Below are 20876 nucleotides of genomic sequence, written 5' to 3'. Positions count from 1 at the left end.
GCGCGGGCCCCGGGTCCTCGCCCAGCCCGCCCCGCCCCGCCCCGGCCGGGCTGGGGGGGGCGGGGAGAGTAGGAATGGAGGCGGAGGTGAGAAAGGAAACGGACGGGGCGGGGGGCGGGAAGGGAAGGCAGAGGGAAAGAATCCTCCTCCCTGGATTTCAATCACCAGCCACCGAAGGCAGAGGAAAAAGAAACCGGCCTGCGGAGTGAGCCCTTTCCAGCCTAACCCCACTCCCAGCCGCCGCACAACAGCCTCGTCACTGAATGCGCTGCGACAACATGGACCTCCAGTTGGACTTCTATAGAGACTATTGGAGATGCGAGTTTCTATCAGTTCCAGCTGATTTATTAAAATTGTCAAGATACAGACTTCCAGCACAAAAAAAAAACCCAAAAAAACAAAAAAAACAAAAAAAAAAGAACAAAAACAGGGAACGATGTCGACAGTGCATTGAGTCTGCTTTGCCACCATTTGCTACAAAATATGCAGATGGTCTGTACTTTATTTAGATTATATTGCACAAAATGAGAAACTTTTTAAACTATGTGCCTTTTTTTTTCTTTTTTTGCTAAAAATCGAGAATCCAGTTTCAAACCTTCCATCTGGGGCCCCATCCACATATCACAGCGTATGAGATACATAAAGTCCTACTATAGTACAGTACATATACAATCTTTAGACTAAGATAACAGCTCTGAGGTCTATATCACCATTTTCAATAAATCTTTACCTACAAATATTGAACAAATCTCTACTATAGCTGTACAAAAAAAAGTTTGTTTTTTTTTTTTTTAAAACCACAAGGCCTTTAGATGCAAGGATTATTTTAAAATTTTAATCCTTTTAAAACCAGGACATAACGTACCAACATACTTGCATGCTAAAAAACAGAGGAAAAAAAGAAATCAAAAGGGAAGAAGTGCCTGAAAGTCTTACTGAAAAAACACAGCAAGAATGTTCCCTTTTCACTGTACAAAAATACGCCTGAAAATATATTAATTTTTAAAAAAGACTGAGGTCTGTTATGTATCAAAAATGTTTCAATACCTTTTGTACTGAGGTCTAGGCTGTCTGGTATTCAATCAAGGAGGTATAAGGGAACAAGTTACAAAAAAAAAGTTGGCAAGTAGAAATCACATTTGTAAAACCATAAACAATTTGATCTGAAAAGTAAACTCTGATCTTAAGTCAGTTCACAGTTTTTTTTTTTTTGTAAGCGTTTGTACAGTCTGCATTTTTTCAAGCTCCCTGCAGTTTTGTTAAGAATCGGATGCATAGAAGACATCAGTTTTCTCCCTCCAAAAAAATAAAATAAAATAAAAAAGTTGCAATGGTCCCTTTTTTGTTTTTGTGTTTGTTTCTCTTTTTTTTTAAAAAAAATCATCAGTTCTTTAAGATCTCTTACGAAAAAAAAAAAAAATCTCCAACCAACTCCCTAGCGTAACGGTTGTGCTGCCGAAAAGTCCTCTGCAGACGTCTTCCAGACTTCAAAGACCGACAAGCTTCAAACAGCGCCTTCCGGAGCGGGTCCTCCCTCCCCTCCCCCGCCCTGTCCCCTCCGCCTTTGTTGCAATCACGAATTTCAAGAAAAAGAAATAGTAATTACAAAACCACATTTGGGGGTGGGGGTGGAAATCACAACTCCAGACTAGGTATGCAACTACCTTGAGACACGATAAAGGAAGGGAGGGGAGCAAAAACAAAAACAAACAAACAACCCCCCCCAAAAAAAACAAAAAAAAAGGGACAGGAAAAACGGTTTAAAAACTACTCATTTCACTTTAACTCCACCAAAATTTTCATCATCTTTTCCAATTTCTTTGTGTCACGACATCATATCGAGATCAGCATCTCATGTCTCCCCTCCACCCTACCGCCACCACCGACACCATCGACACCATCATCATCATCATCATCATCATCATCATCATCACCACCGCCACGACCACCACGACTTCCTCCCGAGGAACCCTGCTCAGCACCCGCGGAGAGAAAGAGCGAGAAGCGGGGCGCCCCTCTCAATACGTGAACACCAGGTCGGAGAAGTTCGCCTCCAGCCAGTCCCCCGCGATCATCTCGCTCAGCTCGGGCGTGCAGTAGTCGGGGAACTCGAAGTGGGAGCCCAGGCTGCCCTCGCTGAACGAATCCAAATCCTTATCCACCAGAGACAGGGACAGGTTCCCGGCCGCCGCGCCGCCCCCCAGCTGCTGCTCGCTGGCGCTGTGCGCGCTCTGGGAGAAATTCAAGCTCAGGTCGAACATCAGGTCGTCGGCGTCCTCGCCGCCGCTGCCGCTGCCGCTGCCGCCGCTGCTGGACGAGGAGGACGAGGACGTGGAGACGGAGCGCGAGGACGCGGGCGACAGCGCGGGCTGCGCGAGCGGCGGCGGGTGCTGCTTGGTGATGTTCTTGAAACTGTAGTAGAGGCGGCTGCCGCCCCCCGCGCCCGAGGCCGCGCCGGCCCGCACCTCGTCGTACAGGCTCGCGCCCTCGGGGGACTCGGCCGAGCTGCTCAGCGTGGGGCTGGCGGGCACTTTGGCGACGTTGTAGCGTCTCAGCAGCTGCGGCGGCTGCTGGCCCGGCGGCTGCAGGAGCTGCTGGTGCGGCGGCTCGTCGTCGTCCTCGTCCGCCTCCTGCTTGATCCGCAGCTGCAGCTCGTCGTCGTCCTCGTCGTCCTCGTCGTCCTCGTCCAGGAACACACACTTGACGGTCTTGCCCGCGCCCCCGCCGCCGCCGCCGCCCGCGCCCGCGCCGCTCACGCGCAGGCTGCCGAGCACGTAGTCGTCGCCCGCGCCGCCCAGGTCCCCGGGCTGCGCCGCCTTGGCCGCCCCGGCCTTGGCGCCGCCGGCCGCGGGGGCCGCGGGGGCCTTGAGCTTGCCGCATTTCTTGCTGGAGCCCTTGGAGGTCTTGGCGCCGCCCGCGCCGCCGCCCGCGCCCCCGCCGCCGCCGCCGCCGCCGCCGCCGCCCGCGCCCCCGCCGCCGCCGCCGCCGCCGCCGCCGCTCTTCTCGGGGCTCTGGCTGGCGCTGGGCTTGGCCGAGGGGTCCATTTTGGGCTTTTTCCGGGGCCGGTACTTGTAGTCGGGGTAGTCGGCCATGTGCTTGAGCCGCAGCCGCTCCGCCTCCCGGATGAACGGGATCTTCTCGCTGTCCTTCAGCATTTTCCACCGCTTGCCCAGCCGCTTGGAGATCTCGGCGTTGTGCATGTCCGGAGACTGCTCCATGATCTTCCTGCGCTCGATCTTGGACCACACCATGAACGCGTTCATCGGCCGCTTGATGTGGCCCGACGCCGTCTTGCACCAGTCCGGGTCGCTCTCGTCCAGGGCCACCGGGCTGCAAGCCATGAATTCGCCCTCCTCCGTGTCCAGCGCCTCCCGGGGCAGGTTGCTCTCCGCTTCCAAGCTCTCCGCCTGCTGCACCATGATCTGCCGCGGGGCTGGGCGCTCCAACCCGGGCCGCTCGGTCTCGTGCGGAGGTCCCCCTCCCCCTCTCGCCCCTCCACCTTCCCGGGCAAGTTGCAAAGTCCTCGGTACCCCGCGTCCGCGGCTCCCCCCCTCCCCCCCGCCCCCCCTTCCAGGCTGCACACAGCGGCTGCGGCGGCTGCGGCGGCGACGGCCGCCCGAGCGCGGGAAGCTGCGGCCGCGACGGGAGAGGCGGCGGCGGTCGAGGCAGCCCGGGACCCCCTCTCTCCGGCTCGTGGCTCCCGCCGCAAGCGCCGGACCCCGAGCACTCCCAGGCGCGCGCGCTCCTTCTGCAAAAAGTTGAGGGCTCTCTCCCAACTAGTTATCAGGGCGTCATATGGGTGACATCACTCTGCGGGCCAGCCAATGGCTGCTGCCCGGCTCCGCCCCTCTCCCTTTATTAACTCCTCGGCCACGCCCCCTCCCCCCCCCCCCACCGTCCGCCCTCGGGGTTGCTTTGCAAAGATGGGGGGTGGGGGAGCGGGAGGAGGGGGGAGGCACGTCTGGAAATATGTTATTTAAAAAAAAAAAATCCGCGTGTGTGCACAGATGCGCCGCTTCCCGGGATGCGCGGGAGCCGCGCGCTACACCGCGGCGAACCGGACTAGTCCGGGCCGGGCCGGGCGCCCCTTTGTGCCGGGTCCCCGGGAGGCCGGTCCGAGCGAGCCGACCGGGCGCGCTCGCCCTCCCGGGGCACACGCTCGGGCACGCGCGCAGCCGGAGCGGGCGGGTGCCGCCCGGCGCGCCCCCGGGTGGCTGCCGCTGCCTCCCGGAGCCGCGCGCGCCCGAGCCCGCCGGGGGAGCCCGCCGCGCCCCGGCCGACGGCAGGTGGCGCTTTAACACAACACCTCCCGGGCACGTGGGCTCGCTCGCTTTCTCTCTCTCTCTCTCTCTCTCTCTCTCTCTCTCTCTCTCCCCTTTTCCCTTTCTCCCTGTTTTTCTAAGGCAAAGAAATCCATATAAAGCCCGAGAGGCTGCATTCTCCCTTCCCCCCGTCTGCATTTGCGGTGCTTTGTCCCTTTTCTCCCCGTGTTTTCCCTCCCTCGGCGGCGACCGGAGACGCAGCGGGACCGTTTGGCCGCGCCCGGCCCGCGTGCGTCCCGCCCCAGGCGGAGGCCGGAGTAACGGTCTGCGGGGTTGGGCTGGGGCGGGGACCCGGTCCTCGCGTTCCATCTGGCCACTCCCGAGGCTGGTTCTGAACCCGGTTCCCGGGACCCGCAAGCTTCGGCACGGCCCCGCCCCCGGGCTCTCCAGCCCGCCCTGTCCCCTCCCCCCGCTCCCCACTCCTTCCCGTTCCCCCTCTTCCTCTTTGTCCCCTCCCCCTCTCTCGGTCACCAGCGCCCTCCGGAGCAGCCTCGTCCTGAACGTCTAGCGAGGAGCCAGCACGCCTTGCGGGGCCTTGGCTGTTTTAGTTAGCGACACGGACCGAGGAGAAAAGTAGGTGCACCCCAACTTCCGAGTCCAAATACGTCCCGTGTCTGTGCCCAGGTGGGGCGCACTGCTCCTAGGACTGCGAGCGTACCCGGAGAACAGGCTGGCTTATGTAAAGCGGCCCCATGGCCCGTCGGTCCCGCTGTGCTACTCGGAAACCCGTTTCTCTTTGTGTTTCTTTATTTAGTCGCTGTTACCCATCTGTGGATATTCTGCGGGGAGATTGAAAGAAAACCACTGCTTCCTATTCATTGCCTGTCGTCATCGCTGCCTTCACACCCTCCAGCGCTGGCGAGCCGGCAACTTTGAGTAATTCCCCAAGATACTGCCCAGAGCCTTTCGCGAGACAAGTCAGCCTCTTAGGACTCGCACAGTGACCCCAACCCGCTGCTCCCTTTCGGGTTCCTTTCCTGCAAATGACACTGCATTGCTTGCACGTTGCAGTTTCCTGATGTCTTTAGTCACAGAAAATGGTACCATGTTTTCACATTTCTCACAGACCATCGCGCGCGCGGTTGTGTGAGTGTGTGTGAGTGTGTGGGGGGGGGGGGGGGCGCGCGCGCGCGCGCGCCACCATTGCAGTACCCTCCCCCACGTTTATTCATCCTAAAGAAAAACACTGCGTCCAATCCTGTGATATTCAAGCCAATCGTGTGGGCAATCTATGCTCTCGAGCCATCGGAACCAGAGGAATTTACAGTCATCCACACAGGGTGACCTCAAGTCTGGAGACGTATAAAACCGAAGGCAGTGTGTGAAAATCCGTATTCACTCCCACAAGGCAAGCCCTGCCTCGTGTTCCTGTCTCTGCGCGCACACTTCCCAGCCATTTCAGCTCCTGGGAACACGACAGGAGGGTGGGTGGATGGACTGGTGAATCCTCACTGCTCCCCCCCAACCCACCCAACACATGATAAATCCATACTCCGGCCAGAAGCCTCGAAAAAATTTAGCCCAGTTGCATTATTTTCGTGCAAACCATGAGGGCATCTAGCATTTCAGACTCTGAGAGAGAATGCCTTTGCAAATCTTAAGCAAATTCGGTGTTTGCCTTTTTCACTTGATAGCAAAAATCATGTTTAGCTTTAGAATGAGAATTAGATTAAGTACAATCAGGCTGGAAAATAATGGGTTTATTCTGGGAGTGCTATGATCTTCTCAGAGGAAATATAAGTTAATATTTAGTCTTTCAGATAAGAAACATAATTTCTGTTCTGAGAAAGATGGGTCACCCTCGGAGAAGAGAAAACCAGTGACCGGGATTGTTTATTAGTGCGAGCCGGGCAGCAGGGACCATGAGAGGGAAGTGCTGTGACTTGATGGGTCTTTCCATAAACACACAGTAGAGGTTGGTGAAGCAAAAGCAGGCATGGAGACTTCCACAGGAATGGACTGGAGCTAATTCCCCCCTCTGTCTTCTATAGAAAGGTCCGAATTTTCAAACAGGATTACCTAGATTGCTATTTTGTAACACGATCTACCCACCTCCTTAATGTTAGTGAATTTAGTGAGGACTTGAAGGGAGAAAAGAAAAACTAAATAACTCTTATGTATACTTTTTCTTTCTTTTCTTTTCTCTTTTCTTTTTTTTTCTTTTCTTCTCTTTTCTTCCCTTTCCTTTTCTTTTCCTTTCTTTCCTTTCTCTTCTTTTTTTTTTCACCCTCCTTATGGGAAGGTTTTAAAATAAGCATAACATTGAAAGAAAAGAAATGGGAAAATGCCTGAGACCTGAATGCTTCTCACAGGAACAGTATTTACTCGTAAAAAATGGTTGCTTGCAGCATCAACATCAACCGACTAGTTAAAGGAACTTGAGGCTAACAAATGGAAAATGCAGTCCTCTGTAATGATACACTTCCTGAAAGTTTAGCTTAGTAAAATGGAAATTTGTCTGCTATATTTAAAACTGGTGAATGCATATCAGGATTAGACCTCTGAATCATCTTTTCATAGCCAATATACATTTCATGTGTGTATATCTATGGACGTCTCTGCAGTTTTCCTGCTTATATTAAACATTGTTGGGTATATAATTAACGCTCAGAGTCTTAAGATGTACATTCTATGGTAGCCACAAATGACTATTTTTATCATTATCATTATTATTTTTTTTTTACAAACGTATCTTTAGAAAAGAAGACCTTTCATTTATAAGAACTATTATGTAAGGGGTAAGCTATTATACGAAATCGCTCAAAATCATGATAACACATTTAGAATACATGCAAAGTGTTCCTACTCCCTCTGAACAAGAAACATTTTGCTAAGCAAATAATACACTAAAAATATCACTGGGTAAATATTTGACCCGTTAAATTGAACACACCCGTTCCACAAGAGCTCTGACTACGTGCATTATCTCCATCGCTGAAATGATACCCTGCAGGACAATTCTTTCCATCTCCTCTCTTGTGACCCACTCTCCTGAAACGGGCTTCTCCCCTCACTGTTCTGCTAGCTCTCGGCATCTCTGCCTCAGACCTGAATCCTGAGTTTGATCCCTATATCCTCTGTCTACCTGGAGTCCCCCTTGTACGTATCCTCAGACCTGGTGACGGGTGTCAGTTGAACTCCCAGACTCTCCAGACCCTGTCTTACCCTGTTGTTTTCTCATGGTGCTTTAGGGCCTTGGCATTTTAGCCTATCCATCTAGAGCTTTCTTTTTCACCTGATCTTTGCATATTGATCTTTGCATATTGATCTCCTGCATTGCATTTAGCCCCAGGTGCAATGCTGGAGGTGGGGGTGGGGGTGGGGTGTGCTTCCAGGCACCTGCTGCCCCTTCCCTCGACACATATGCTGCCAGTGACGGTCACTTCATGTTTGGTACATCAGGACATACTTTAGTTGCTACAATAATCTGTTGATATTCTCACTCGTGTATTCTCTGAATCACCCAGCCAGAGAGTACGCTTCATTAAAACACTAGCAGAAGGACATAGGGCAGGGACTCTGAAACTTATTTCTAAAACGTAATTTTACATCATGACCAGCACACAAGCTGTATGTATATAAAGCAGGAACCAAAGTGTCACAAATGAATATCTCTCCTTATCCAGTGTAATACAGGCTACTTCCTTTTCCATTTCTTTAAACAATGTTGGTTAAAATCCGCCGAGTTCACCTATTAATGACACACTATTGAAGTTTGAGTGACGGTGGCTTGGGTGTTCTAAGACTCTGGAATATTCTGCCTTGGATTGAAAATTCCAGTTCCAGTGTCCTTCTTTCCTTTTCCTTTCCCTTTCCTTTTTGTCCCTCCCTCCCTTCCTCCCTTCCCCCCTTCCTCCCTTCCTCCCTTCCTCCCTTCTTCCCTTCCTTCCTTCCTTCCTCCCTCCCTCCCTTCCTTCTCTTGTTCTTTCCTTTCTTCCTCCCTTCCCCTTTCTCCCCCTTCCTTCTTTCCTCCCTTCTTTCCTTCCTCCTTCTTCTTCCCTCCCTCCTCCCTTCCTTCCTTCCTTCCTTCCTTCCTTCCTTCCTTCCTCCCTCTCTTCCTTCTCTTGTTCTTTCCTTTCTTCCTCCCTTCCCCTTTCTCCCCCTTCCTCCTTTCCTCCCTTCTTTCCTTCCTCCTTCTTCTTCCCTCCCTCCTTCCTTCCTTCCTTCCTTCCTTCCTTCCTTCCTTCCTCCCTCTCTTCCTTCTCTTGTTCTTTCCTTTCTTCCTCCCTTCCCCTTTCTCCCCCTTCCTCCTTTCCTCCCTTCTTTCCTTCCTCCTTCTTCTTCCCTCCCTCCTCCCTCCCTTCCTTCCTTCCTCCCTCCCTTCCTTCTCTTGTTCTTTCCTTTCTTCCTCCTTCCCCTTCCTCCCCTTCCTCCTTTCCTCCCTTCTTTCCTTCCTCCTTCCTCTTCCTTCCTTCCTTCCTTCCTTCCTTCCTTCCTTCCTGTAATTATTTTAGTGGATCTCATCATGTAGCCCTTGATTCTTAATAATAACAAAAGAATTATACAAACCTACTGCTTCCAAACTTCATGTTTTTTCTTTTTTTATTATTCGTATGAGCTAAGTATTTTCTTTTAAATAGGCTTTACTTTTTAAAGTAGTTTTAGGTCCACTGCAAAACTGAGTGAAAAGTACAGAAAATCCTCATATATGCCTGTCCCTCACACACGCACAGCCTCCCCCACTGTGGACACACCCTATGAGAGCTGTGCGTGGTTAACATTTGTGAACCTACACGGACTCATCACAATCGCCCAGAGCCCGCAGTTGACATTAGGGCTCACTCTTGGTGGTGCACACTCTATAGGTTCTGATAAATGGATGATGACACGATATGTCCATCACAATGGAATCGCACAGAATAGTTGCACTGCTCTAAATACCATTTGCGCCTGGCGTCTGGCAACCACTAATCCTTTTACTCTCTCTGCAGTTTCTTTCTTCTTGGTCTTTTCCAGAATGTCTTATAGCTTGAATCCAGCATGTAGCCTTTTTACATTGGCTTCTTCCACTTAGAAAGAAGTATTTAAGGTTCCTCCCGGGCTTTTCATGGTTGGACAGCTCGTGTGTGTGTGTGTGTGTGTGTGTGTGTGTGTGTGCTGAGTAGTATCCATTGTCTGGATGGACCACAGTGTATCCACTCACCTGGTTGCTTCTAGGTTTTGGCAATTGTGAGTAAAGCTGCTGTAAACATCCATATGGAGTATTTGTGTGGACCTAAGTTTCCAAATCCTTGGGTGAATACCAACGAGCTGGATCCTGTGGCCAAAGCATATTGAACTTTGTAAGCAACCATCAAACTGTCTTCCCGAGTGGCCACCCCGCTTCCCATTCCAGCTGGGATGCGGGCAGCATCCACCTTCTCACCGTCATCCCCAAGTGCTGAGAAGAACACCAGCGTCTGGGGGGAGGCCCACAGATGTTGCTGTTGTGGTGGTTCGAACCTCTGTCTCTCCAGTGCCTCCAGCAGTCCCTGGCAGGCAGTGGCCGCTCGCCAAATGTCCAGTGAATTTTCCTATTTGTTCACGCACCCCAGGGAGCTCGGCCAGTTCTCCCACCCAAGTGACCCCGGATTTCACTCGCTCCTGCTGGTTTCCGTGTGCATTTCGTCTGTCCTCAAGACTCTCAGAATTTCAGCCCCAGACACTGAGCCTCCTCCAACATGCAGCCAGGCCCATAGGGCTCCCCAAGTTCATGTCCAATGGAGCGCTTCGCCCTCGAACAAAATCCACTCCCCTTTGCAATGCAGGCAAAGCAGGGTTCTTTTCTTTCGGCCTCTCTAGCTTTATCTCTATTGCAATCAGCAAAAACGCAAAGGAGCATTAGGGCAGCGCAGCACAGAGCAGTGGCTTTCAAACTTATTCTGACCGTGACCTGCCACACGAAACGCATCTTTACATCGTGACCCCAGGCACATTCACACTACACACGAATGAAACTGCAGCCATGCCCGGGAGAGACGCTTGTGGTTCCAGATAAAGCTGTTTCCCGTGCTCACGCTGGTCCTAGTGCCTAGGCATTTGTTAGGACTCGATGGCTTCTGCAATTTAAACAAAACTTATTTTCATTAAACTTATATTAATCAACTTCAGTCTCCGCCTTCTTGTTTGTTTGTTTGTTTGTTTGTTTGTTTGTTGATGAGAAACTGCTCTAGGAAAACCATTTGACTGGACACCTGGGAATTAAAAAAAAACCCCTTATTTATAAAAAAGGTAAGTAATTGTTTCCTAAAAACCCAGGTCTGCCCTCCTCCCAGGCTGCCCTCCGAGCTTGCACACAGTGCTGCCTGCTCCTGCACCCGCTGTATTTTCCTGCAGCCACCCCGTCTCGTGCCCCGGGGGATGGGCAGCCAGCGAGGTGGGCTGGCGACAGGGCTCCTGTGTGTTACGCGAACCCTTCACCCCCCGAACAAAAGAGACACTCCAAAGATACTGTGTGCCGGTGCTCAGGTGGCCGTGTGCAGGGAGGGGGAGGGGGGGAGAAGACACCCGTCCATCCACCTCGGGACGGAGGAGGCCCCTCCCTCGGAGGCTCTGCTCCTTTTCCAGCAGTGCCTCTGTGTCACCGTCACCACTCAGGAAGAGGACGTTTGTAGTTGTGAGTGTGTGTGTCTGCAGGTTTACAGGAGTCTGAAATAAAAAGGCGTGGATCGCCAATTTTGGGAATACATCAAATCTGGTTTCTTTCCACATGGCTACCGTCCCGATGAATGGATCTTCATCTGTTCTTAGAGAAACCATCCCCGCCCAGAGCGACGGATGTGTCGTTAGTGTCGGGGATGTGCCCCCAGGCCAGGCGCCTAGGAGCTAGTGACTATCTCGCCAGGGAGCGGCCTGTAGATCTCGGGGACGTGGTGGGGGCAACAGGAGGCAGGTGCCTACGGACGGACCTGGCTGAGAAGGTGATCGCTGGTGACGCCTGATGAGGTGCCCTCTTCCGTCGGTGGAAGGAGGCCAGGTCCCAGCAATGCCTCTTGCACAGTGGCCTCTGCTGTGTCTCCACCTCCCCGCCTGAGCCCCGGAGAAGCGCGTCTTTCCTTATCCGATTCCTGAACTTGGGTAGCTGCTCTTGTTTTCTTCTCCAGCCCTTGTCGAACCAACCTCCCCTCATCATCTGTCTCTGTCTCGCTCCCTCCCACTCTCTCTCAACCTCTCTCTCTCCCTCTCTCTCCCCTGCTCCCCCTTTCTCTCTCCCTCTCTCTGCTTGTCTCCGGTGCATCTTTTTGATGTTCAAGGCAGTTAAGATCTTTTTTCTCCCCCCTCGCCTTTTGCCACGAAACAGCGTTGTTAGTTGCGTTATCCCTGTAGCGTAGGCAGAGCTGTGTGGGGCACAGTCATTAACTTCTAGATAATCAAAGCACGGATAAGAAATGGAGTGAGCGAAAGCAACCCTGTAGAGAGGCATGGGCTTCGCACCTTTCCCTGGAGGGGGCACTCACTGATCCTGCCCATCTTTGCTTCCTGTTACACTAGCTGGCGGTTGGTGTGCGAACGTACAACCGTGGACTGGGGGCAGAAGAGGGGAGCGGCTGGTAGGAGGATCCCCATGTTTGCTCAGCTTGGAGAGACCCCTGCGCAGAGGGCTGCGTGCGGGCCCCACACTCTGGGCCGGGAAAGCCCAGACTCTCCCCCTCCTGCTACACCTTGAATCAGCCACCTGACTTCAGACCAATGGATAACCATTTTGGCTGCCACATTCCTCTTCTGAGGGTGAGTATTTCAGACCAAGTGGCTTCCAAGGTCACGTGGATGTTTCACAGCTTTACAGTGTTTATGTGACCCAACACATCATTTCTGCAGAAATTCTACATTAGGGGATGTTAGTTTCGTTGCATTCTCTTAAGTGAGGAGAGAGAGACAGAGAGTGAGCAGGGGAGGGGCAGAGAGAGAGGGAGACCCAGAATCCGAAGCAGGCTCCGGGCTCCGAGCTGTGAGCACGGAGCCCGACGCGGGGCTCGAACTCCCAGACCGTGAGATCACGACCTGAGCCGAAGCCAGATGCTCAACCGACTGCGCCACCCGGATGCCCAAGTTTCTTCTTTTCTAAATATGACCATTTAACTGTGACTCCAGTATTTTATGGTATGTGATGATTGTTCTCGCTCCATTTAAAAGTAGTGCATTTTCGTTGTCAAAACATGGACTGTACAGGCAGCAAATAAAGAGGTCAAAGTCCCCCACATATGCCCACAGTGACATTTTGCGGCCTTTTTTTCAGTCTCAATAACATTCTCTCAATGCACTGCAGTGTCAGCGCCATAAAGGCTCTGAGCACAGACTGTCGGCTACAACTTCATCCCCTTCTCTGTGGCGGGGGCACCTGTTCCAGGGACCCCTGAAGCACCTTCTCAGCTGCTGTTTCCCGTCACAAATGCCCATTCTGCTCAGGAGGAAGCACCCTTTCCAGCCCTCTTTCTCCGTGTCCTTCCGATTCTTGGAAACTTCTGGAACTTCTGCTAGAACAGATTCTGGCCTGCTCACTCTGCTGGGCAGACATGCCTGGCCCTCACCTCTCCAGGTGGGAGTCCCGTGCCGGTTCCCACATGCCTCAGCCCCTGCTGAGCCCCCACCCCTGCTGGGACCCCACAGCTCAGGGCTGGAACCCTTTGTTCCCAGACAAGGTGAAGTCCAACGAGGGGCGGATAAAGGTCCTGCCTGCCCAGCAGGCCCAAGAGCAAAGAGTATCAAGCTAAAGGAGATTGGCGTCAGCCTTAAAACTGAATGGAACTGTCCCTGCTAGGGTTCCAACCATGACCCCTTTCCCCCTTCCGGTGTCTCCTCTTTGGAGCGTGGGAACCTCTGTCCTTGCCTGTCCCACCATCGTACTTCGGGAGAGGGTGACCTGTCTGGTGTCACGGGTTCACAGATGGTGAGAAACTCACCTCGAGTGTCACCCATAACTGAACTAGATGACATCTAGACAGGACTGAGGATTGACAGATGACGCCGGGGCCGGCTAAGACTGTGGGGATGTTGGGACGGGGCACGTGAGTTTTGCACGTGGAAGGACATGGATTTTTAGGAGCCAGGGAAGGGACTGCTGAAGGCTGCATTGTGTTGACCCCAAATTCACACATGGGAGTCCTAATCTGTAGTACTTCCAGATGAGAGTGTACTTGGAGGCGGGGCCTTTGAGAAGGTGGCTGGTCATTCGGGAGGGCTCTAATCCAATATGGCTGACGTGACACCTTTTAAGAAAGAGGAATTTGGACAGAGAGACAGACACACACAGAGAGAAGACACGGGGTGCAGATGGAAACGGGTGAGCCAAGTAGAGCGGCTGGAACAGTCTCCCTCCCGGTGATCGGAAGGACCCAACCGCTCGGCAACTCGATCTCTGGCTGCTGGCCTCCAGGCTGAAAGAGAAGTCACTCCTGTTGTCTAAGTCAGCCCTGTTGTCTAAGTCAGTGACACATCAGCCCCAGGAAATTAAGAGAGGGGACAAGAACCATAGAGCTGGCCTCTCTTACGTAGTCTTTCTGAAGAATGTCCCCCATTAGTTGACTTCTAGACTTTGATGGGCACTTGGGCAGCAGTGGATTAGGGAAGGTCTAACTGCCCACCACGCAGCCAGACTTTCATTGCTCTGTCTGATGGTCACAGCTCGGACATGCACGGCCACGTCAATCCCTTTTTAGCTTTGGGGTCTCGGCAAAGCTGTGAGAACCAGAAAAGGACGATTTAACTTTTCATTCAAGCCAAAGGGCATCCCTTCATCAACGTAAGTTAGTTTGGAACTGGAAACCAAGTTGTCGAGGTGATGATCTCTCACCCTCCGCCCCCCAGCCCGAGCGCTATCGGAAGGGAAATCCCGCGGAGGGACAGCACTCTGGGTGTGCGTGGACACAACGGTTTTTAACCATGTTTCCTGACCACGCTGCGCACGGTGGGCAGAACTGTTGAGGCGTCGGTACACCCCCTCTGGCACTTGGAGATGCCACTAGAGTAGCCCTTTTTGCATGCACCCCCACCCCCGATTTCCCGGATCCCCCTGCCCGGTGACAGTGAGTTCTGGAAAGCAGGATGACTCTGCTTGTTTCGCCGCACACGGGCTGGCCTCTGGGAGATTCTTGGGGGCCCGAGTCTATGAGAAAGGAAGTTCTTCTGGGTTATTTATAAAGACTTGTTTCAGCGCTAGCCCTCCACGATACAATGAAGTTCCTCTAGCCGGTGTCCCTGGCGTATTTCGGAGGCAAGAATGGCTGACAAGTACAAGAAAATTAACGTGGATTTTAGCTTATGGGTGTCCCGCTCGTCGTGGCGCAGGCAGAATGAGAAACACAGTGTCAGGACCGGAAGAGAAGACTGTCCCCCTGGGCCGTGAGTTCTCCTAAAGGCGGGGGGTGTCCCTCTTTCACTGCATGTTCCTCCGAGTCAACAAGGTACCATGGCACCTAGTAGGGCGTAGACGTGCAAATGAACGAGCAAATGAACAAATAAGGAACAAGACCAGAGGTCAGGGTCACTCTGAGAGAGTGGCCAGAGACGGAAAAAGAAAATTCAAGAGCAAGAAAGAGGACACACGGTCCCCCTTGGCCAGCTCACTGCTCCGTTTCTGCCTCCTGCGGTGACCTCGCTCCCAGCAACGCAGTTTGCTGCTTTCAATATCTTACCCATATTTTAGGGAGTTCACTCTTACCGTTATTTTCTTTTTTTCTCTTGCATGAGTCTATAGGGATTGTCCTGGAGCAAAAGGCAGTGCAGAACAGAGTGTATTGTGTTCAGATGCATTCTTTCTCCCTGTTCCTCCTGCATTTCCCCCCAAAAGAACTCCTCCGGCACTTTGATTCTCGGTCCCTTTCTCCTTCACCAATGACACAAGATTCAGGGGCGCTCGAAATCTGTAAAGTTCTACACAAAACATATCCGTTACCACATGCTCTTCTAAATCTGAGGGTTTCTTAGACCTCCAAAGTGGGTAAATTGAGGACATCTCAAAGGAAGCACCCGTCGTCATACGTAACAGGTAGGCATCCCCAAGGTGAGTCTATAAAGCGGTGGGTGAACGCAGTAGGGAAGTGTCCGTGCCCGTCATCCTCCCCACAGCGTGCTCCAAGGATCCAGGGAACAAATCCACCCTTGATCTGATTCAAGGTGGAATTCTTATCTTTGAGGGGCCATAGTGATAATTTCACAGGTTTAAAATGGCTTCATATCTGCCCCCCAAGCTAGGTGCGTGTGTGTGTGCGTGTGTGTGTGTGTGTGTGTGTGTGTGTGTGTGTCCTTCCTTCAGATCTCTCTTTTTCTGGGAGCAATGACAAGTGCATCCGTGCATATTTAGCACTTTTTTCCCCAGGACCTAACTCTGCCGTTCCTAATACTGGATGCCTTGTCTCTAGTCACCCTCCTGTAAGCAGAGAGCAAAGAGACACGTACATTTTCTGGGGGAATAATGACAGCATGAGTGAACTATTGGTGTGTGTGCTTTTGGTCCTAACAGCGAAGAATAGGATCTGAGGCACAAAAGGAAAGATATTTATAGTATTTCCTGGTCATGCGTTTACTTGCTCAGCTACCGCGGCTGTAGCTTGTGTATTGTGTTCATGTTAATTCCAGCAGGGCTATATAGCATCCTATTATGCCCTGTACAAAAATGATTAGCTGCTCTATATGACACATTCAAGTACTTGGGAGATATAAAAACTCCTACTCCACTGACATCAATTGCGTGTAAATTTGCTCCTATTTTCCAGAAGCGAAAGACGAGAATCAGGTGGCCGCCCCTCCCCCCCACGCCATCCGCCTGAAATCCAAAGACAATGTGCGGCATCCAGATCGCTTAGAGGGCGCGGCCACTGCTTTTCTGGGTGCGACACCAACATCCCCGACACACTCCGATCTATACTGAGTGTGCGCTGAGAGTACTTAGCACACACAATTCTGCCTGAGGGGCTCTGGCTTTAGGGCTTGGAATCTCAGCTCATTAAATTGGTAAACTTACCCTGTAAGAGCCACAGTTCTGTCTTTGGGAAAATGGCTGAGTAGGTCCCACCTATGTCCCTGAAGTTACCAGGCGGTTGAGAAGTACTTTACGAAGCTCCCGTAGGATTGTACAAAAATGGGCCAAGGCGCTTTGGGAATCGAGGTGGAACACAGGAAAGAAGGCGTTTTAGCCGTCTCTTCCAGAGATGTGATGATTTTGCCTTCCTAAGGTAGGAAGTCTTTGCCTGAATGTTTTCTGGATAGAGGAGATGGAAAGGAGAGAAAGCAATATTTAGATCCAGCCTGCTAGGATTACTTAGAGCTTTCTCGCTAGGTTAGGGACCTTGCTGAAAGGCCACATGAAACTTTGAGAGCACGGAATCCAGAAGCAATTGCTGCAAAGTCGGGAGGTCCTTGTGAAGCTGGGGGCGGCAGGAACAATATTGACAAGGTCGACCAGGCTGTAGTTCAATGGTAATGCGTGCTGCCTAGGCCATGCCAGCTTGGCTTTTCCTGGTTTTCGTGCTATTTATAAAATTTTACAATTTCAGCTCTGTTGGGAATTGACAGACCATAGGGGATCATCACTAAGTAATAAATACAGTAAATTATAGAACACCTCATTGAGGATTGATTCTGTTACTCAGGACCTGTGATATCTTCCACCTTCAACTAAACTTGGAGTCTGGAAAGAAACACTACGAGGCCAAACTTCAGACGACCCCCATCTCAGAAAAAGGTCATTCTCTCGTCTTCACCCAGACAGAAGCTGAGAGGGTCTTTTCACAAGTGACGATAGCAGAGGGCTCCATCGGGATATCTGATTTAACATTTTCTTTCTGTCCATCAAACTGAGCATGACCACACCCAACTAAAGCTCATGACTTGAGATCAGATACTCAGTCGGCTCTTGGATCAACTGCTGTATGTTTACACCTGGGGAGCCCATAGCCGTGATGAGCCATGATGAAGTCACAATTTGTGCTTAAAAGACGTGGTCCCTACCAATTTTTTAATGCCATTAGGAGCCAGTCTCGTTTGGGATGACTTCATCCTTGCTGATGCCACTCCGATCAAAATGGGGCGGGGGGTGGAATTTGCTCAAGAAACAGAATTTTCTGTTTATTTTAGCTACCGAGAGAACATTCCACAGCAAACAAGCAAAGAGAACAATTTTTCTCTTTAGTATATTACGAACAGATCGTCTCCCATCACTTCGTGTCTCCGTATTTTCTTTTAGGGGGTATCAATATCCTTCAGTCATTCATGTGTACATGTCTATATGATTAATAAGTATTTATTAAGCTCCAACTCTATCCCAACCACCACGATCAGGTCATTAATGAAGAGTGTGCCTTCTATGGAAGCCGGGCATGTCTTTGATGAGTGCAGGTAACGTGCCTTGTGTTTGAGCGCTGGGGATACAGAGGGCAAGTCCTCTTGCTTGTCCTCACGAAGCTCGTGGTCCTGTGGGGAGGAACAGACCCATGCAGGATTTAGTACCATGGGTTCCACGAGGAGATGGCTCATAGAAATAAATACTGTAAAGTCGTTTGCGAATAACTTCCTTCTAAGAATCACAGAATATCTTCCTCCGTGGCCAGCTCACTTTGAAAGGGTTTATGCCCGGTGCACTCTCTCTCTTCTGGGAATATGGAGGTTGGTAAGGGGGGGGGGGCAGTCTGTTTGAAGGAACACAGACAACAATGCGTTATTCCAGGAGCTTTTTGTCCTTAACATCTCTCCTGACATTCTGCGTCCAAGGATCACCAAATGTGCACCAGGAGCGAAGTACCATTGTGGTCTTTTACTGGCGGGGGAACTTGGGAAGGTCCCATAACTGCGTTGAGACTGTTTCCTTGTCAGTACACAGAAGTGAAGAAACCTTCGTGCCCAGAGTCATTTATAGACGCACAGCGCTGTTATAAAGTAGGTGACATAGGAAATGCGGGGACTATGTGGTCCTTAATTCTCAAAGGACCTTTACTTATGCTAAACTATGCCCTTAGCATGCATATGTTTGTATGTTTTTTAAGTGGGCTTTACGAGAACTAAAATCTATGCTGGAAGGTGTGTGTGTGTGTGTGTGTGTGTGTGTGGAGTACGTGCAGACTTGATGTTGAGTACTTCTCTTTCTGGAAGTTTTCACAGAAACGTCCCAGTGGTACGCAACAGCGTTGTCCAGAGATCCCCTGAGGCAGGACAGCGGAGAAGGCTGTGGGACTGAGGACAAGGACAGGAGTGCTGTTGTGTCACTCCAGTCACCGGACAGACAGTCCGGAACCATCACGTTCACCTTCCAACTTTTTTTTTAACGCTTATTTTTGTTTTGAGAGAGAGAGAGAGAAAGAGAGAGAGAGGGAGGGAGACGGAGTGTGAGTGGGGAGGGGCAGAAAGAGGGAGACACAGAATCTGAAACAGGCTCCAGGCTCCGAGCTGTCAGCACAGAGCCCGACGCGGGGCCAGAACCCACGGACTGTAAGATCATGAGCTGAGCCGAGGTCAGATGCTTAACCGACTGAGCCACCCGGGCGCCCCTCACCTTCCACCTTTTGTGCTACTTTTGTGGTGACGTCCATCTGTCCGTCCATCCACGGTCCTCACTCCGCGGGCACCACACACACACCCCCAGGTTCATCTTCAAATTCGCCACTCACTCTTCGCAGGGCTTTGACTGGCTCCCTGATCTAGATAAATTATGCAAAATGTCTTTTTCTGGCTTTTGAAGTTCTTTTTTCAATATGAGCCTTGCTTTAAAGGCTTAGGCTTGTCAGCATATGGGTGTCTGTGTGACATTAAATCTCAGGCAGGTGTTTCCTGAGAACTGGCCGCCTGCAGGTTCTCGGACGAGGGGAGGCCTGGCCTGTTGGCTTGGGGAGAATGACGGGGGATGCTACTGAGCTTGAAACTCAAGTGGTATCTCCAGGGGGCATGCAACATATATTTAATGTCTGGACAACTCTGGATGATAGAGACAGAGCTAGAGATAGAGATATACAGCAAAACCTGGCACTGCGAGGAACTTGTCCTGAGAGCGTTCTGCAAGACGAACAAACATTTCTAATCAATTTTAACTCGATAAACGAGCCGTGTCTTGCAACAGGAGTAGTGCGTGACGTCGAATGTCACGAGATCATAACTGAGCCAGAGGATCTTGGAATTCGCTTTGATATACGAGCGCTTTGGATTACAAGCAGATTTTTGGAACCAGTTACGCTCACAAACCAGGACTTTACTCCGTGTGCGTGCGTGCGTGCGTGCACACACATACACACACACATAAATTTCAGTGTCATGATCCAGTGCCGAGTGAGAAGACGGCGAATTGCGCGCTATTCAACATGGCGGGTGCATCCGTGTATGTCTATAAGTCGCCCACCACTGTGAGCTACGACTCAAGTACACATCCTCATGCTAATCCCACATGTCATTCTGGATAACTCATTTTGGAGTGCAGGGCTTTGGAAAATCACGGGAATTCCGGTGGCTTCATGGAACACAGGAAAAGAGGCATCCAAGTGGGACCCTCACCCAAATGAGGAAACTGGGTTTTTTAATAGCTCTTAAAAAAAAAAAAAAGCAAACCCTAAAAGACAACCATGTTCTCTATCTTCTGTAAAGGAAAACAGATTCTATTTCAGCTTAACTGTTAGTCGTGTTGGTTTTAAATGGAGGGCACGGTGACTCTGGGGACGACACGCGTTGCGGCCACCTCCCTGCGGGAGCCTCTGCTTTTTGCCTGGCCGTCCCCACAACTCAGAATCCGGCTCCAGCCTGGGCAGCGATTATCCCCCTCGGTATTCATGCACTTCCCCTCCCCCGGCCCCAGCCGCCCTGCAGACAAGCGCCTCTCCCCTCCTCCCCAGCCCACCTGCCCGAACCTCGGCTCTCCAGAGACCCCCCCCCCTTCCTGAGTGTGCCAGCTGCCTCCTCCCCAGACTCCCCAAGGGACGCCTTCCCCTGCGGCCTCTGGCACCCTGGTGCCACCCTCCTGCCCCGCGGCACCGGAGCCCCGCGCCTCCCTGGCAGCCGCGTTGGGGCGGGCAGGTGTTCAGCCACAGGAGCTGCGGGGGCAGGTGGCGAGAAGTCAGGTGCTTCGTGCGCCCTGGCGCCTCTGGATGCAGAAGGAGCCAGCAGGGAGAGACAGCGAATGGCGAAGCTGGCCTCCGGCCAGGGCTCCCGTGGACCCTGACGCAGCACGCACGGAGGGCCCCCGCGCGCCGTCACAGATGCCCCTCCTGGCCACCCGTGGCTGTTTACCACGGAGGGGGGGCGGTGGCCCAAGTGCCCACACACCTGCCTCCCCACTCACAGCTTGCGGCTCCTGCCCGCTCGTTCTCGCCAGGCTGTGCTCTTGCTACTAAAATCTGACCCCCGACTAATATTGGCCTCGTCTGGCAGCTTCTGAGACACGCAGCCTTCAGGCCTCACCCAGAGTTCTGGAATCAAACAGGGTCCTCAGGTAACGGTTCCCACGCGTCGGAGGCTGGGAAGCACCCCCACGCACCTCTCGAAAACCTGGGGGGACCCTGTGGCTGCTGACCTTACGCAGGTCTGGTAAACCCCGAAGGGCCCCTGAATTGTCCTTTGGGTTCAACCCGGGGCCTCTCAACCAACGCCTCACCCTTCCTTTCC

At 52.0% G+C, this 20876-nt stretch overlaps 1 protein-coding gene and 1 long non-coding RNA gene across 2 annotated transcripts; one reads left to right on the top strand and one right to left on the bottom strand.

Annotated features, from left to right (window-relative positions):
- Window positions 1-470: 470 nt before the first annotated feature.
- Window positions 471-3538, bottom strand: SOX11 (SRY-box transcription factor 11). Its single transcript, XM_058682444.1, has one exon. The coding sequence runs from the start codon at window positions 3417-3419 to the stop codon at window positions 2019-2021; it is 1401 nt and encodes a 466-aa protein (XP_058538427.1). The 5' UTR covers window positions 3420-3538; the 3' UTR covers window positions 471-2018.
- Window positions 3539-4174: 636 nt separating this feature from the next.
- LOC131484307 (uncharacterized) lies at window positions 4175-5669 on the top strand. Its single transcript, XR_009248154.1, has 2 exons — window positions 4175-4895; window positions 5077-5669. It is a non-coding gene; the product is annotated as an uncharacterized LOC131484307 (long non-coding RNA).
- The last annotated feature ends 15207 nt before the right edge of the window (window positions 5670-20876 follow it).

The sequence above is a fragment of the Neofelis nebulosa genome, chromosome 9 (genome assembly GCF_028018385.1).
Source record: "Neofelis nebulosa isolate mNeoNeb1 chromosome 9, mNeoNeb1.pri, whole genome shotgun sequence".
Lineage (NCBI taxonomy): Eukaryota > Metazoa > Chordata > Mammalia > Carnivora > Felidae > Neofelis > Neofelis nebulosa.
This window is presented reverse-complemented; position numbering and strand designations above follow the sequence as displayed.

What these genes read in the sequence shown, in the direction of transcription:
- SOX11 (XM_058682444.1), bottom strand. Translation starts at nt 3,419, where the DNA reads ATGGTGCAGCAGGCGGAGAGCTTGGAAGCGGAGAGCAACCTGCCCCGG.